General features: G+C 49.0%; 1 protein-coding gene across 1 annotated transcript in view; it reads right to left on the bottom strand.

Annotated features, from left to right (window-relative positions):
- Positions 1-3,974: 3,974 nt before the first annotated feature.
- Positions 3,975-16,353, bottom strand: part of LOC142774476 (negative elongation factor B-like) — a 54,090-nt gene continuing 41,711 nt past the window's right edge. Inside the window, exons 9-12 of the mRNA XM_075874814.1 lie at positions 14,785-15,023; positions 13,079-13,189; positions 12,286-12,452; positions 3,975-4,228 (exon numbers count right to left, since the gene is read on the bottom strand). Of these exons, the coding sequence (XP_075730929.1) occupies positions 12,324-12,452; positions 13,079-13,189; positions 14,785-15,023 (479 nt within the window). The 3' untranslated portion in view covers positions 3,975-4,228; positions 12,286-12,323. The remainder of the gene's footprint in view (positions 4,229-12,285; positions 12,453-13,078; positions 13,190-14,784; positions 15,024-16,353) is intronic.

The raw sequence follows: 16,353 nt of genomic DNA, 5'->3' as shown, positions 1-16,353 counted from the left end.
TTGGCAGCAGACGAGGTAGCCCTTGCCTTAGCAAGAACTGCGGCCGCTTGCCGATGCTGGCTCGTTTCGAGTAGCTGATCACCACGTGGAAGGTTCCACCCTCCACGGGTGGTTTGAGATTGGAGTCGAAGCCCGGACACCTGGAAGGTGACCCTGAACAGTCCCGACGGGAACGAACACCTGGGACGTGACCTTGGACAGTCACGGCCGGAACTCTGGAAGGCCGCGTACCTCCGAGTACACCGTGGGCAGCTGGAGCGTCCCGGCCTTGCCTGACTTCACGTGGTCGGGTCCGGAACCCAACACCGCAGTCACGCGACACCCAGGATCTGCACTCCAGCCCACTCGATCTTGTCTTGTCTTGTCTTGTCTCCTAGGATCTCGTTCTGCCACCGACTGGTCTTCCTCTTCTTCCCTCTCGTGCATTCGCAGCGCAACCTTTCGCGCAAACTTCCTCTTCCTTTTGGCGGGCCGCAATTTCATGCGTGACGTTTCGCGCCAAAGTCATCATCGTCTTTCCGCCGCTCAAAAGAGAAGCACCGCTGCCGTCGCCTCCGAGCACGTAGTACATAACAACACGGTGCCACCACACTTCACAAACACTACCACGTCACTATACTACACCACAGGGCGAAGCGTCCTTCCGTCCATTCGTTCATGTGTCCGTCCGTTTGTGCATGCATCCACACATCCGATCGCGTTCGAAAAAGCAGATGGCGCACGATTAACCAGCAACACGCGAGACAAGGAAGCCGAGCGCAAGCGTCATCTATGCGCCCGCCATAATGCTTCGTCCATGTCCCACCAACGATTCGCCACGTACTACGGCAACTATCCAAGAGAATGAAAGAGGCCCTCGTTCTCCTCGTACCCAGACACAGCCTGCGTGGCAGCCTATTGGAGAGTAGCGGTACAGCGCCATCTAGAATATCCTCTCTAAACTGCTGATATGATAGATATGCGAGGTTTAACGTCCCAAAACCTCCAAATGATTATGTGAGACGCCGTAGCGGAGGGCTCCGGAAATTTCGACCACCTGGGGTTCTTTAACGTGCACCCAAATCTGAGCACACGGGCCTACAACATTTCCGCCTCCATCGGGAATGCAGCCGCCGCAGCCGGGATTAGATCACGCGACCTGCGGGTCAGCAGCCGAGTACCTTAGCCACTAGACCACGCGGCGGGGCATTGTTCTCTCGGTTACGCGTGACGCATGACATGGTTAGACTAAGAGGAGCTTCGCCACTAAATATGTTTAACCCACCTGCTGGGGGCTCTTCAGGGCAAACCGGAACAGGCGCACGTCGTGTGTGACCGAGAAGCGCTTCTGTAGTTGAACCGTGTACGACGCACGCTGCTTGGTCAGCAGGACTTCGCCCGCGAGCACGACGCGCATCTTGCGCACAAGCATCACGGCCAGGGCAAAGACACCTACCGCTGCCACTGCGGAGGCAAGGCATGCCAGGACGGGACGCCGAGGCAGTTGCATGTACACTCTTGGTGCGCTGAGGGTCGGAACACGTCGAGGCGGGATTACTTTTCTTCTTCACTCTTCTCGGTTTCTAAATTTCAAGATGATGATAATGGTGGTAGGGTGTTTGGCGGAGACAATGACTTCACAAAGATGACCATGACTGTGATCAACCATGGGGGTGAAGGAATCAATTTTCATCGTTGTTCAATTTGTTACTGATGGCTTTTTTTACCACAAGGTTTGAGGTTCGATCCAGGCAGTGGCGGTCGCATTTCAATGGAGACCAAATCAGCTGCGTAAGTGCAGAAAAATCACAAGGGGGGGGGGGGCATGAACCATGGCGGCCCCACTATGGTTTTTTTAAAAATATGGGTCATAATTTTATTCGCATAAGACATAAATTACGCTTTGTAATAAAATTCAGAAAGAGAGCTTCGAGTCCGAGCTCAAGTAACTGCACTGTTCTATTCACTCTTACTTGAACTGGTCGAGAGGCTCTTGGGGACCCTCGTTCTTGCTGTGGCAAAAAAAAAAACTCTGGCACATCATCACATGAACAGGGCATTGGGCGTGAACCACACCACCAGCTGGTCTCACGCTTCGGAATGAAGTGACTTTGCGGGGGTGGCATGTGGGAGTTACCGTTAGGACTTCCACTTGCGCCCATATTGAAAAGGAATAATACTGTGGCCCAGTTCATTGTTACTGGATGGAAAAACACCTGCCCCCGTGAAGTTTTTGTTAATGGTCATACTGAACAGCGTACTTGCTGAACGACTTTTGTACATCACCAAATCCGTCGTCGCCTGAAAAAAATTCATCCAGTCTGCATGCTTTCTAATTTCCCAAACCCTTTCTTTCTGTTCTCACATTATCAGTTTTACTCCCAACAAAGTATTGCGTAGGAGCCTTGGCACGAGCACCTTTCCGTAGAATAACTAATACGCGCAACAAATTAGTGGTAAGTGTGTAGCGAAGGGTTTCAGCGAGATTCAAACGCGAGCACAAAAAGAAGGTAACGCACAGGACAAAGCATAGGGAATGATGGGTCCTCAATGCACCCAAATTCTTTATTTCAACTGCAGCAAAGATTCGCTGACAGCACCGAACTCTCTGACGTGGAAAGCTTCGCGTATTTCTCCAGTGTATTTTGTTCCCTTTTCACAGTGGAGACACGGTAAAAATGGGGTGCGCATTCACGCCTTTTGTATGCAAGGGCTGTAGTGCCCTCTTGCGCAGTTGGCAGCAAATTATGATGTTCCCACATGCGCTCATTGAGACATTGGCTCGTCTGGTCGAGAACCAGCAAAAACATCTTTATTTAAACTGGCCATACCAGATAACTTTTATCTCCACCGGGCTGGTCGACATCCCTAGTCCGAGACGTTATTAGTCGAAGTCGCCGCTCGAGCCCGCTAGACCAGAGTTCGCTGTTTTTCTGGTACAGGGCAACTGCAGCTGGGTCGCCTCCCAGTCGTGTTCGCTGGGGTTGGAAAGTGGTGTAAATTTTGGGTTAATTTGGCAGGTGCAACCCATATATAGTAAGTACTGGACACTTCACCACAGTACTGGCACTTCCCACGTATTTTTGGGGCGCGGCTGGACAGAGCAGCATGTTTGTATCTAACCGAGGCACGAAGCCCTGCTCCGTTTTCGAGAGTCCCTTCGCTTTGAGAGTTCCAACGCCGTTTTACTTCCCGCTGACGCGGGAAACAAAACGGCGTTGTTCAGTGTAGTAGTATATCTGATTTCTCAGAACAGTGTTAAAGGTGTGGGACGTTCAGGCCTATCAGGGCAACGGGGTTCTCCCAGGAAGTAGGGACGCGCACAGTTCCATGTGCGAGCTCGTTACCCCGGGGACCATGCATTCTGTCAAAGCAGTGGTGTTTTGTCCCAAACGGATGCCCAAAAGGCCAGGTTAACTCCATGCAGCAGGCTACCGGAACTCACAATTGAAAACTGTGGCTTAAACTCCTCCGCTTGGTCATCTTAGGCTCTGGCTTAGGCATCGGCAAAGACAGGCCGATGCCTCAATTAGCACATGCGGGAACACCGTAATTTGCTGCCAGCTGGCACAGGAGGACACTTGCCCTCGCATTGCAAGCGGCGCGGATGCACACCCCGTTTTGGCAGTGCCTCGATTGAGGGGAGGGAAATCAATAGACTGGAAATATAAATATGCGAAGCTTTCCCCGTCAGGAAGTTGGGCGCTGAACTATGTTTCAGTGAACCTTCAGTTCATATCACCGATAAAGAATTTCAGTACATGGATAATCGATTATTCGTCCCGTAGCACGCGTGTGCTGTTAAGATAAAGAAAGAGGGTGCGGGTGTGCGTGGAGCGTGTCAAATAGAATGTTCATGATTCTGCTGCTCGCTTTTAACGCATGCGCGGTGGTGTTGTAGAGAATACCGCCTCTTTTTCAAATAAACTTCAGTCTTAAGTCCTGTCTCGTCCTGCGTTACTTTCTTCTTGTGCTCGCGTTTGAAGCTTGCAGACACCCTTCACTACACATTGTGCACCAACACGTCCAGCAAACCACGCTGCTGAATGGGTGGTAAGTGAAATGAAGCCTCGTTTTGTAACAAAAACTGTTTATTAGAAATAGTTGAAGTATACCTAAAAAAATGTGTACAGATGCCTCTGCAGAGCAGGCGTGCCTTGATTGTAGACGTGATTTTCAAACCATTGGTCCGGTAAATAGTTACAAATTCGTAACACAGCGTCAACTTGAAGCGTTGATGAATGACAATCTGAAAAAAAAATAGAGAGGGACGTCTAACGCCATTTTTTAGCACAAGACGGTGACATAGCATGCATTCATGAATATAGATTGGGAATATAGGTACAAGTCGCGAATGTGCCAGCTCAAAACGTAAAGAGATATCATTCTCGACGGAAGCTTCAACTCCTAAAAAAGTTTTGCCTAGTGTATATAGTACTACGAGTGCCAAGGAACCGTTTCACAGAGGTAAGGACAGGACAATGAACGTGCCTTTTATCTGGCAAGATGTTCATTACGTCTCGCTTAAATTCCGTTTAACATATGTCATATTGTCACAATGCCGAAACAACAGCAGTCGAATCCAGAAAACTCACTTTAATTGTACCAGAACACTGGCAAACTGATCGGAAGAGAACCTCGTCTTCTTCTCTCGCTGCGCGTGTTCTTCGTTGTTCTCTTGGTGCTGTATATTCAATGTGGCATTTGCCCCTCTCCAGAGAGCAGCGTCCCGATGGTCTTCTACAAAAGATGGTGTAGTAAATGTATGGTGTAAATCAGTCCGAAAAGTAGGGCTTCATTCGCACAACGTGCACGATTTCTGGTTTTTGCTGGCGAGTTGTCGAGAGGCTGTCAGGAACGACCACGTAATTAACGTCGCTCAGGCGTTGTAAAACTGTGTAGGGGCCAAAATACTTCTTCAGCAACTTTTCAGACAGTCCCCAGCGGCGGATAGGACTCCATACCCATACTTTGTCCCCGGCCTGATAGACGACACGTCGGTGTCACAGATTATAACGTTGGGCGTCATAATTTTGCTGCTGGGTGATTCGGACGCGCGAAAGCTGCCTCGCTTCTTCTGCTCGTTGGGTAAAAGATACAACGTCCAAATCGATGTCATTTCAGTCGTGCAGTAACATGGCGTCAAGCATCGTCGTCACTTCACGGCCATGAAGTAGACTGAACGGTGTTCTTCGTGTAGTTTCTTGCTGCGCTGTATTATAGGCGAACGTGATGTACGGTAGAATGTCGTCCCAGTTCTTGTGATCCACGTCAACGTACATACTGAACATGTCGGCAATAGTCTTGTTGAGGCGCTCTGTTAAGCCGTTGGTTTGTGGATGATAGGAAGTGATTTTCCGATGGGCTGTTACACTGAGCTTAAGCCCTGCCTTCAGGAGCGCGGCCGTGAAAGCGGCACCTCGATCCGCTATTATGATTCTTGGAGCACCGTACCTCAGGACAATATTTTCTACGAAGAATCGTGCGGTTTCAACGGCGGTGCCACTTGACAAAGCCTTTGTTTCCGCATAGCGCGTAACATAATCAGTGGTGACTATTACCCACTTGTTGCCAGCATGGGAAGTCGGATATGGTCCAAGGAGATCCATTCCACTTTGGGCAAAAGGTACCGTGGGCACTTGAATTGGTTGTGATAGTCCAGCTGGTTTTAACAGTGGCAATTTTCGTCGTTGGCAATCGAGGCACGTGCGCACGTATTGCTTCACAATAGCTTGAAGTCTTGGCCAGTAGTATTTCTGTTGGATTCTGGCCAATGTGCGTGTGTATCCGAGATGACCAGACGTTGGCTCATCGTGGCAAGTACAAAGTATCTCCTCACGAAGTGACGTCGGAACAAGTAGGTGGGTGCTTCCTCTGGGAGAAAAGTTCTTCTTATAGAGAACACCACTACGTAAGCAGAATGACGGCAGGCTCGTTGCAAATCTTCTAGGGATGGTTGTTGTCCGGCCATTCAAAAATTCAATAAGAGGAAGCAACTCACTGTCTTCTTTCTGCTTGCACGAAATCGTAGTGGTGTCAACGACTCCTACAAACGCCATGCTGTCATCTTCTGTGTCATCGTCGTGCTTTATCGGTGACCTTGATAAGCAATTGGCGTCGGCGTGCTGCCGTCCGGACTTATGCACGACCGTCATATCAAACTCTTGAAGGCGTAAGCTCCACCGTGCGAGCCGACCAGACGGGTCTTTCAAGTTGGTCAGCCAGCAGAGGGAATGATGGTCGCTGACTACGTGGAAGGAACGACCATAGAGGTATGGACGAAACTTCATAACCACCCATACGACAGCAAGACACTCTTTTTCCGTGGTGGAGTAGTTGGACTCGGCGCGGGAAAGCGTCCTACTAGCATATGCGATCACACGCTCGGGTGAGTCTTGCCACTGGACGAATACAGCGCCTAAACCCACGTTGCTGGCATCTGTATGGACCATGGTAGGAGCATCCTCACCAAAGTGAGCAAGCACAGGCGGAGTCTGCAGGCGCTGTCGGAGATCGTCAAATGCCACCTGTTGTTCGTCGCCCCATGTGAACGAAACGTCTTCTCTTGTGAGTCGTGTTAACGGCATGGCTATGTGGGAGAAATTGGCAATAAACTTTCGGTAGTATGCGCATAGGCCAAGGAAACGCCTGACTGCTTTTTTGTCTTTTGGTACCGGAAATTTTCTGACGGCCACAATCTTATCGAGATCAGGTCGAACACCTTCATGGCTCACCACATGGCCTGAAAATTGAAGCTCCTTGAAACCGAAATGACACTCCTCGGGTTTCAGTGTCAGGCCCGCAGACCTTATTGCCCTGAATACCGATAGCAGCCTGCTCAGGTGTTCCTCAAATGTTTTTGAAAAAACAATGACGTCGTCCAGATAGACCAGACATGTCTGCCACTTAAGGCCTGACAGAACGGTATCCATTAGTCTCTGAAATGTTGCGGGGGCTGAGCACAATCCGAATGGCAAGACTTTAAATTCATAAAGCCCGTCAGGCGTTACAAAAGCCGTTGTTTCTCTATCTCGCTCGTCGACCTCGATTTGCCAATACCCACTTTAGAGGTCCGTTGACGAAAAGTAGCGTGCATACCTCAGCCTGTCGAGTGAATCATCGATGCGCGGTAATGGGTATACGTCTTTCTTTGTCACACGGTTCAGCTTGCGGTAGTCGACATAAAATCGCAAGCTTCCGTCTTTTTTTTTAACCAGCACTACCGGCGATGCCCAAGGACTTCTTGACGGCTGGATGACGTCATCATCGAGCATTTTCTTCACTTGTTCCTGGATTGCTTCACGCTCTTTCGGTGCTACGCGGTATGGGTTCTGTCGTATTGGCCTTGCCGTCTCCTCCGTTATTATCCGATGCTTCGTCAGCGGCGTTTGACTGACCCTCTAGGTCGATGAAAAACAGTCTTTGAACTGGTGAAGAAGATCTACTAGACGCTGTCTCTGCGCTGGTGACAAATCCGAGCTTACGTCAATAGGTGGTGGGGCTGACGTGGCTTGCAGCTCGTCCTGTTGTACTACTCAGCACTCGCGAATTTCGGTGATCTCGTTGAAGTAGGCAACTGTAGTGCCTTGTGTAATGTGTCGTCGCTCGTTGGTAAAATTCGTCAACAGAACCTCTACTTCACCGCACACAACATTGACGATACTTCTGGCAATTGCAACACCGCGAGAGAGTAGGAGCGTCAATACTTGTTCAGCGATTCCTTCTCCAATATTCTGCTCGCTGCACGTGACCGAAACAAGGCGGCACGATAACGGAAGTACGGTCACATCGCCAATTACTCGTAGAGATTTTCGGTGTAGCGCTGCACTTTGATCCACTGAAAAGATCAGTACACCGTTCGGAAGATTGATGATGGCACCTTATTCACGCAAGAAATCCATCCCCAAGATTGCCTGTTTGCAACACTCAAAAAGGGTAACAAAAGTTGCGACGAAGGATGCATTCCCTATCTTCATTCTTGCGGTGCACTTTCCGGTAGGTGTGAGTAGCTGCCCTCCAGCTCCTCTAATCTTCGGTCCTGTCCATTCCATTCTAACCTTCCTGAGCGTGTCTGCCAGACTCTCACTCATTATTGAGAAGTCCGCGCCAGTGCCGACCAATGCCATAACGTCATGTCCGTCAATCGTAATTGCAACTTCGGCAGTAACAACCCCATCTTTCGTCGATTCATTGAAAATGTGTCTCTCTTCGCTCGACAGTAATGAGGGATTTTCAGCACTTCGACGATTCGCAACCTTCCCCCCTGAGGTCGCTGCTTTTAGTTTCCCCGGCGTGGACTAGGAGATCTCCCTCTTGGCATGTCAGTGGTGCTCCGTCTAGAGGATGGAGAATAACGCCCAGGAGAGGGTGAGCGTGATCGAAACCCAGGAGGAACATCCCGCGGGGTCATGGCACTCGTGTCGACGTCAGGTGTTCCGTTGAAATGGCGCCGAGGAACCGTAGAAGGAAACCCTTGGTACCCTGCGGCGCGATACGGGCGATACCGAACGATGTGGCCTGCTTCGCCACAGTGAAAGCACAGGGGCCTATGATCAGGGGTACGCCAGATGTCAGTTTTGCGAAGTGGTGGCCGCCTCGGCGTCGAAGTTTCTCTGTAGCACCAAGGCGCTGTTGGCGGATGTTGCTGGTGGTACTGATGTGGTGTCGGCACGTTCGCTGGCTGTCGGCGGACTACGTCTGCATAGCTTGCCCTGGGAGTGCTCGTGTTCGGCTCAGGAAGCGAGAGCGCTTGCCTGATCTCCTGGCGTACAACTTCCGTTACTGAGGCGATCGCGCAGTCATTCGGTTTGGCGACGAGTTTCTTGACCTCTTCTTGTATGATTTCTTGTATTAGTTGGCGCAAAGAACCTTCGTCGGGTGTTGTTGCTGTGGTAGTGGCTGCCACGCTAATCGGTGCACTGTGGGTTGGGCGGTCATACTGGCGATAACGTAGATGCAGTGCGCGTTCGATAGATGTCGCCTCCTTGGAGAATTCATCCACACTTGTAGGCGGGTTTCGTACGAGACCAGCGAACAGCTGCTCCTTAATGCCCTGCATGAGGTGGCTAACCTTTTTGGCTTCGGGCATATTAGGATCTGCTCGACGAAATAGCCGCGTCATGTCTTCAACAAACATCGTAACGGATTCAATTGGTTTCTGAATCCGTGACTCGAGGAGACGCTGTGCGATTTCTCGTCTTTCAGTGCTCGCGAACGTGTCGAGGAACTTCTGCCGGAACTCGTCCCAAGACGACCACACGCGATTCGTGAACCACGTTTGGGCTCCGTCTTGAAGCGGAAAATAAACGTAGCCCAATTTCTGTGTGGTGTTCCAACCGTTAACATTCACTGTGTGCTCGAATTCCTCGAGTCAGTCATGTGCATCCTCATATGTGTTTCCGTGTAAGTCAACCGGAAGTCGAGGGTTCAAAACAGTCACCTGTGTCGTGGTTGAGCTGGACATGTTGGGGCCAGTGCTTCCAGGCGCCGTCATGCTTTCTGGCACAGCCACGCTTTCCGGCAATGGACCAAACTCTGGGCTGAGGCCTAACAGGCGCCGGCTGCTGCGGTGAACGAGGGTGTCGATGCGCGGAAGCCTTTCTTGACCAGATGCGGGGCTGTTGTCAGGCGTCCCGAACATGTACCCAGCGCCTCCACCAGTGTCACAATGCAGAAACAGCAGCAGTCGAATCCAGGAAACTCACTTTAATTGTACCAGAACACTGGCAAACTGATCGGAAGAGAACCTCGTCTTCGCTCGCTGCGCGTGTTCTTCGTTGTTCTCTTGGTGCTGCATATTCATGTGGCGATTTTATAGCTCTAATTAGTGATGTTTAGGAATAAACACTTTCTGGGTATTACAAAGTTCTCTTCCGCCCAAGTGACGTTTCAAATAAGATGGCGGTGGAGCCTGTGCCCGAAATTGGGGTCTCGTCACAATACAAATGTAGGTTTTACCCCAACACAACAATTCAGCATGTGTATAGTGGAAAATAAATTGAACTGTATTGAAATCCGTGAGTGAACTTGCTCACAAACGAAAGACCACAGCCACGGCTGAAATTCACGCCACTCGTCAAGCTCAGCGCGGTTGCTATATGGTGGGCAGAAATAGAATCCTAGACTAGTGAAAGCTGTTTACAGAAGCGTTCAGACGCCGCTGTACATAATATGATGGTGATTTAGCCGGTTAATCGATAATTCAGCTTGAGACAATATTTATGTAATGCGAAGGGCAGCATCTTCGGAGTTGATTTAATTCCCTGTTTGGAAAACATCGACAGCGATCTTTGCGGGAAGGATCTACAGAGAAAGAGAGGTGTGCCAAGGGGTTTCCTCTGTGCAAGAGACCATGCACAGAATGAATAGGTAAACGGCGAAAACGTCAGGAGAGGTTTATCTCGACTGTGTCAGTATATACGTAGCGTGAGCTATATATGGACAAACGGATGGACGAACTGGCGGGTGGGCTCACGCGAATCAAGTGCCAGCCCACAAGTGACACGTCACATCAGGAGCTTCCAGGTCTTCTCAGGCGCGCCAGCTGTGAGCTTTGTGTTATCATCACTGCTCCTCGGGCATGCGCAGAACTGCTCTCGACGAGCCACGCGAAGCTGCTCAACTTCGACCAGTGTACGTTACGCTACAAAAAAAAAAAGAAATAGAACGGAAGTGGTGTTCTTCAAAGTGTGCGCAATACGCTCATCAAGAGACAGCCTGTCTGGATTGATTAACATGAAAGCTCTCCCTATTTATCGGAACACGCAGCATGGCGCACAGCGAAAGTGCGTGTTGTGGTAGTTCAGCTCGTGGAGGTATAGCTAGCTGCCTCACCCGAAATACCTTCAATCCTAATCAAAGTGACTGTACACAGGCGTGCAGGCAGACATCATCTATGTCCAGGATTCGAAGGACTGCGTCAGACTTACAATCCTGGACAGATTTTTCGACTGCCGTCCACATTTAGGATCACCATCGTGCAACGTGGCAGCACTCCCCGCGTGACCGTGCGTGAGACTGTAGCGGGGCATGCGCGGGGTGTGTGCCTGCGCACTAGTCTGCACCTGCGCTCGCGAATGAAGCGCGCGCAGGTGCAGTCTATAGCCCGGCTATCTTCTAGCCATTATAGCCCGGCCGTGGCCTGCGCTCCTTGGACTCGATGCGCGGCCGCGGTGGATGTAATGGCGCTCCGCAGAACGAGGCCACGCTGAGCCGTGTTCATCCTAAGAATGAACAACACTGTTCTTTCCTACCAGATGCATGTAACTCGAGCGCTTTCTGTGGGGATTTCATTTGGCTGCGCAACTTCAGTTCAGGCATGGCCGCTACATAGTATTTATCCAGCGGCCGCGGCTGGTTCTTTTTATCCAGCGGCCGCGGCTCAGGTATATATACCCTGTGACCCACATAGACTTGTAATCTACAGTCGTGGTCAGTATAACTTGCAACACGTGAGCACGTGGCCTCGCATGCTGAAGAATTGCTCATCACTTCAACCTATTTTCATTTCCACATTTAAATTTTGCTCATTAAAGCTTTCTAGTTTGAAATAAGTTCCAACATCATTTAGTGCTTTTGGAGCGTGTAAGGCCACGCCTCCCTGCGTTGCAACTTACAAATCGTACTGAGCACGACTACATACAAGTACGCGAGCACGCGCTATATGTATTTTAATCTGTGCAAGTCCATGCGTGTATTAATCTGCACTTAAGTCGTCTGGGAATATCGTCCAATTATTGGCGTATCGCTGACTCCTCGTATGAATCACAGACGCCTGAAGATGTTCTTGTTTACAATCACCGTGCGACGATGTATGTGCGACCGACATTTAACAGGGTTGGAACTTTGGTGGAAAGCATGAGTATATAGTCCATGAATTTTTCTAGTCTTCACGCTTGTGGCTTCAAACGCACATATGGCTTTGTTTATTGTTGTTTTGGATTTCATTTCAGAAAAAAATGACATGTTGGGAACCGTGTGAGCCGATTTCAATTGGCCGGCAATAAATGTGGTAAAATGTGGTTTCAGACCTTTTGTTAGCTATATTAGCTATAGGCCACACGGAGCTGAAAGAACGAAGTTTATTCAAATAAATATGTACTACCCATCACTCCCACGCTGGCTGAAGCTCCATGCGTTGAAGCTTACACAGAAATTAACGCCAGATTTCCATGTACTGAACTGCTGTGAAACTCTATCTTTACCAGCGTACACAAGACGACTAGTGATTCAACCGATACCACAGCGCCAATAGGCACCTGCAAGAAATTAGGGTTAGGGTGCTGATGTATCCAAGCGCTAACTTACCAAATAAGATTAGCCGATTTCAAAGGTGGAGACTGTAATCACATTGGTACCATCGCTGGCGAACGTGGCAGTGGGATGTCTGCTGAACCAGGGGCGGCTGCTTGCAGGTTCACACGGTCTATTTTTTCTTCCAAGGCCTGGAAGGGTGCTTTCAGTTCTTCAATAACCTGAAACAAAATAGTTTATCCGTCCATAATTCAATGCAACTATAGCGTGCATTTATCACGTTCAAACCCGGCTAGATCCTTGATGTTTTCTTCTCACTGCACTCGTAAGTGTTTACGCATATCGGTGGTGGCGGCGGCAGTGCTCATCCATGCAACCAAAGTCGGCTGTTTTATTGATCTTGTAAGACCTTTCGTCACAAAAATTGAACGATTTTCTTGCCTGGTAGAAACAGACTTCTAGAGCGGAGCTCTTAAAGTCGAGCTTGAACCATCTTTCTCAGTGTATGACTAGTAGGTTCTGACCTCAATAACGTGACATGCTCGTCAGTTGTATCCTTCTTAAAGTTATTTATGGCGTCGTATATTCGAGAACGAAGCACACGTAAAAATACACTGATAAAGTGATTGCCAATTAATTAATCAAGCCGTCATGTGTGGCTCATATTCGCAACGGAGATGCGTGCACAAGACAGCGATGTTAAGAACCCTGCTCTCGGCACTTGTGTCAATAAAGACACTTAAGTATGGCATTGAGGTCACCTAGAGGTTCCTTCATATGAAGAAAAACACGTTGCTTACCGGGGCATTTCGGCGTTGCAAGGAACACCGGTGAAAGGCCGACTCACCTCAGCAAAAGGTTGGAGTTTGTTCATTAGGTTGTTCAACCTTGCCGGGGGCAGGCTACCATGCACTTGCCATAATAGGCGCATCAAATGTCTTGCTGGGGTCTTAGTCATCTGTAAAAAAAAAAAGAAAGCGGTGTTCGGAAAGCAGTGTTATAAATAAAATTCACATTGGGCGAAAAAGTCTAGTTTTTGAATTCAACTCAATAACTTGCTTTTCATTTCCGAAGTATGCCTTGGTATATGAAGCAGTTAATATGTCGCACATTTACGCGAAAGTCTCATATGCATCCTCAAACTGAGAAATCGGCATCAACGCCGGCACCAACACGAGCAAGGCAAAAAAAAAGCAAAAAAATGATTTCATATGTGGCGGAAATTCGTGACGTCATATGGACTTAGAAGTGTGGCAGCTTGGGCTAGTTGGTATGGCATGACGATAGTTATAGCGCGAGGACAAAACGACGACACAGAGACAAGAAGGACATGTGTCCTTCGTGTCCTTGTCTCTGTGTCATCGTTTTGTTCTTGCGCTATAACTATCGTCATGTCATATGGACGTCTGTTTTATCACATAGCGTGACGTCAGAGGATGACGTCATCGCATCACTTGACATTGTTGCTTGATCAGAGGTGTGTAGATCTCCGAGGCAGCGCAAAAATCAAGTGAATTGCAGAAAGCTTTGGATGTCTCCAATACCGGAGGCTGTGAAAAAAACCACCTTAGATTCAGAGAGCTTTGGGTGTGGTGCGGGCAATGATCAATACATCGGCTGAGAAGACATTGAGAAAAAAAAATATAGCAGTGACCCAGCTCGGCTATGCCAGGATGTACGTAGCGTGAGCTACGGTTGGCTGGAAAGGTGACGAACGAACGAACCACGGACGAACGGACGGATGGATGTACGAACGGAGTAGTGAGTGATCTCACGTGTGTCAAGCTCCAGCCCAAGTCACTCCATGAGCTTCCAGGCCTTCGGCGCGCCAGCTGTGCGCCATGTGACGTCAGTACTCCTGGCACTTGCGCCGAACTGCACACCGTAGGTTCTCGCGAAACTGCTCAACCTCGGCTTAAACTGCTTACGCTACAAAAATTGTATCTACATACCGCGCACTGCGTAAAAGACGAACTTCTTTGAGATGAAGGACGAGACTTTTAAGTAGTGCACAATAACGTAATGATGAATTGCCATCAACTCGCCGAAGCAAGCACCGATATAAGTTATACAAAAATTAGCGTGGCTTGCACTAAGTACGGAAGGCTAGGTCACAGGTAAACTGATGGAAAGCTACACAGCTGGCGTCGGCTCGGCTATATTTTACCCGCTCAACTTTTCCCAACCCGATTGCTGTACTATAACATCTATTACTTTTTGCTCTCTTTTAGCTTTGTAGAGCGTAGCTATAAGGTGACCGTTCCTACGTCGAGCGGCGTCGCCGTCGTTGAAACCGGCAGAGCGAACGAGGACGAAAGACAGCGAACGCGGAGCGCAGTGGAAGGCGCATTTTTTACCCATTTGTATAACGCAGTTCTGCGTGCATCATGCCAAGCTACGACTGCATACGATTACAGCACATGACAGGCCTAACCCTTTGGTCCGTAGTTAATGATGCCAGGAGGTCGAAGTTTTCGTGGCCGTCCACTACACCGTCTCTCGCGAACCATCATTTGCTAGTTTTGGGCACAAAACACCAGCAATTATCATTACCTTTTTGGCATGCCTGTTGCTTTTCTGTGTGTCGCCTTTCAGAGCACTGCTTTTCAGTCCGCGGAGTAAGAAGTCGTCGAATACGACCATGCAGAAGTCTTCTCTTGCAAAATGGTGAGCCATGTTTGTCAAGTGGCCAACCAGGCTGTGCAGGAACGGGTCCTTGTAGGCGCGGCGGCCTTCCGTTTCTGCCAGCTTGCACAGCACGCGCACCAGGCCTGTATGGTCACGCTGTCGTGCTGCGTGGCAGTGCGTATGCTGTTAGGTTTGATCGGGCTCGTTTAAGCAAGGCCAGCCATGACCGAGCTGTAAAGGCGCGCAAGCATTTCGTCTTATGGCCTCTGCAGTCGAGTTCAATGCAATGGTATGTTTTAGTGTTTTTTCGTGGTTAGAGACATTTCTTCGTGGTTAGACATGTTTTCGTGGTTAGGGACCGAAACATAACCTCACAAACGGCTCGTGCCAATACACTCTCCGAAATATTCCAGACCAGTTCCCCTTTTCGCACACGCTACGAAAAATGCCTTTTAAAGTACAAGATACCAACAATATTGCGCAAGTTTTTACGTATGGTATCGACTTCGAAATGCCTTAACGTAAATTAAAGAGACATGTGCGAAATCTGTTGTTCAACATATAGCAAGTGCTCAAATGGCACCATCTGTCTTTTGAAATCATGTTTTTTACATTTTATATTTGTATAAAATTGTTTGTTTTCATGCGTGTGCGTACAAGATTTATGTGACCCATGTACATGCGTGTGTTTACTTTGGTTACTAAAAATAAAAATAAGCTCTCCTGTTGGCCTATGTACAGTGGATTACGCGATAGTTTTCATTTTTAAAATGCCGAATACTCTTGAACGGGTCTTTGGGATCTCTCAACGTGTCTCCGACATCTTTTCGCTTGAGGACCTCCGACTTTAAATTGTCGGAGGTCTTGACTTGACCTGGTAGCTCACACCGTCAGGATTCTACCTGGCGTAACTCTACGAAAGACTGACGTAAGGAATCACGGCGACTCTAGGGAGCGAATTTATTTCGGTGACAATTGTCGCTCCAGCACTAATTGTGTAAGCGGCGAAAGCACAGCATACTCAAGAGTGTGAGTCGCCTACCTATTTGCCCCTAGATAGTGCGCGTGGCCGCGCCCTTTTGAGCAAAGTTCCCTCTTGCAGCCTGAGCGACGCAGCCTCCTCACTACACACATCGGCATCCTTTCACGCTCCTTCTCTCAACGGAGTTGGTCGGTGCCTCTTTGCTCGAGCCACGCCTGTCTGCAGGTTTTGCTCGCATACACAAAACACAACACGCGGTGGTGAAGGGAGATGTTATTATTTCGGAGCATATATGTAACATGACGGCAACAGAAACGGCACAAATGCACCTGGGTGTCCGTATATTCGCTACCGCAGAACAATCTGGCATCACACGACGTAATGATGACACACGCCAAAAGCGCAACAATTTCCTTCCCATTGTTAAATAAATACGTTCTTGGAAATGAACTGCTGCCATTTGACTTAGACGGCGAAAAACCAATGTTTTATACAGTGTTGAGCCCATATAA

The sequence above is a fragment of the Rhipicephalus microplus genome, chromosome 10, assembly GCF_043290135.1.
Source record: "Rhipicephalus microplus isolate Deutch F79 chromosome 10, USDA_Rmic, whole genome shotgun sequence".
Taxonomy (NCBI): Eukaryota; Metazoa; Arthropoda; class Arachnida; order Ixodida; family Ixodidae; genus Rhipicephalus; species Rhipicephalus microplus.
This window is presented reverse-complemented; position numbering and strand designations above follow the sequence as displayed.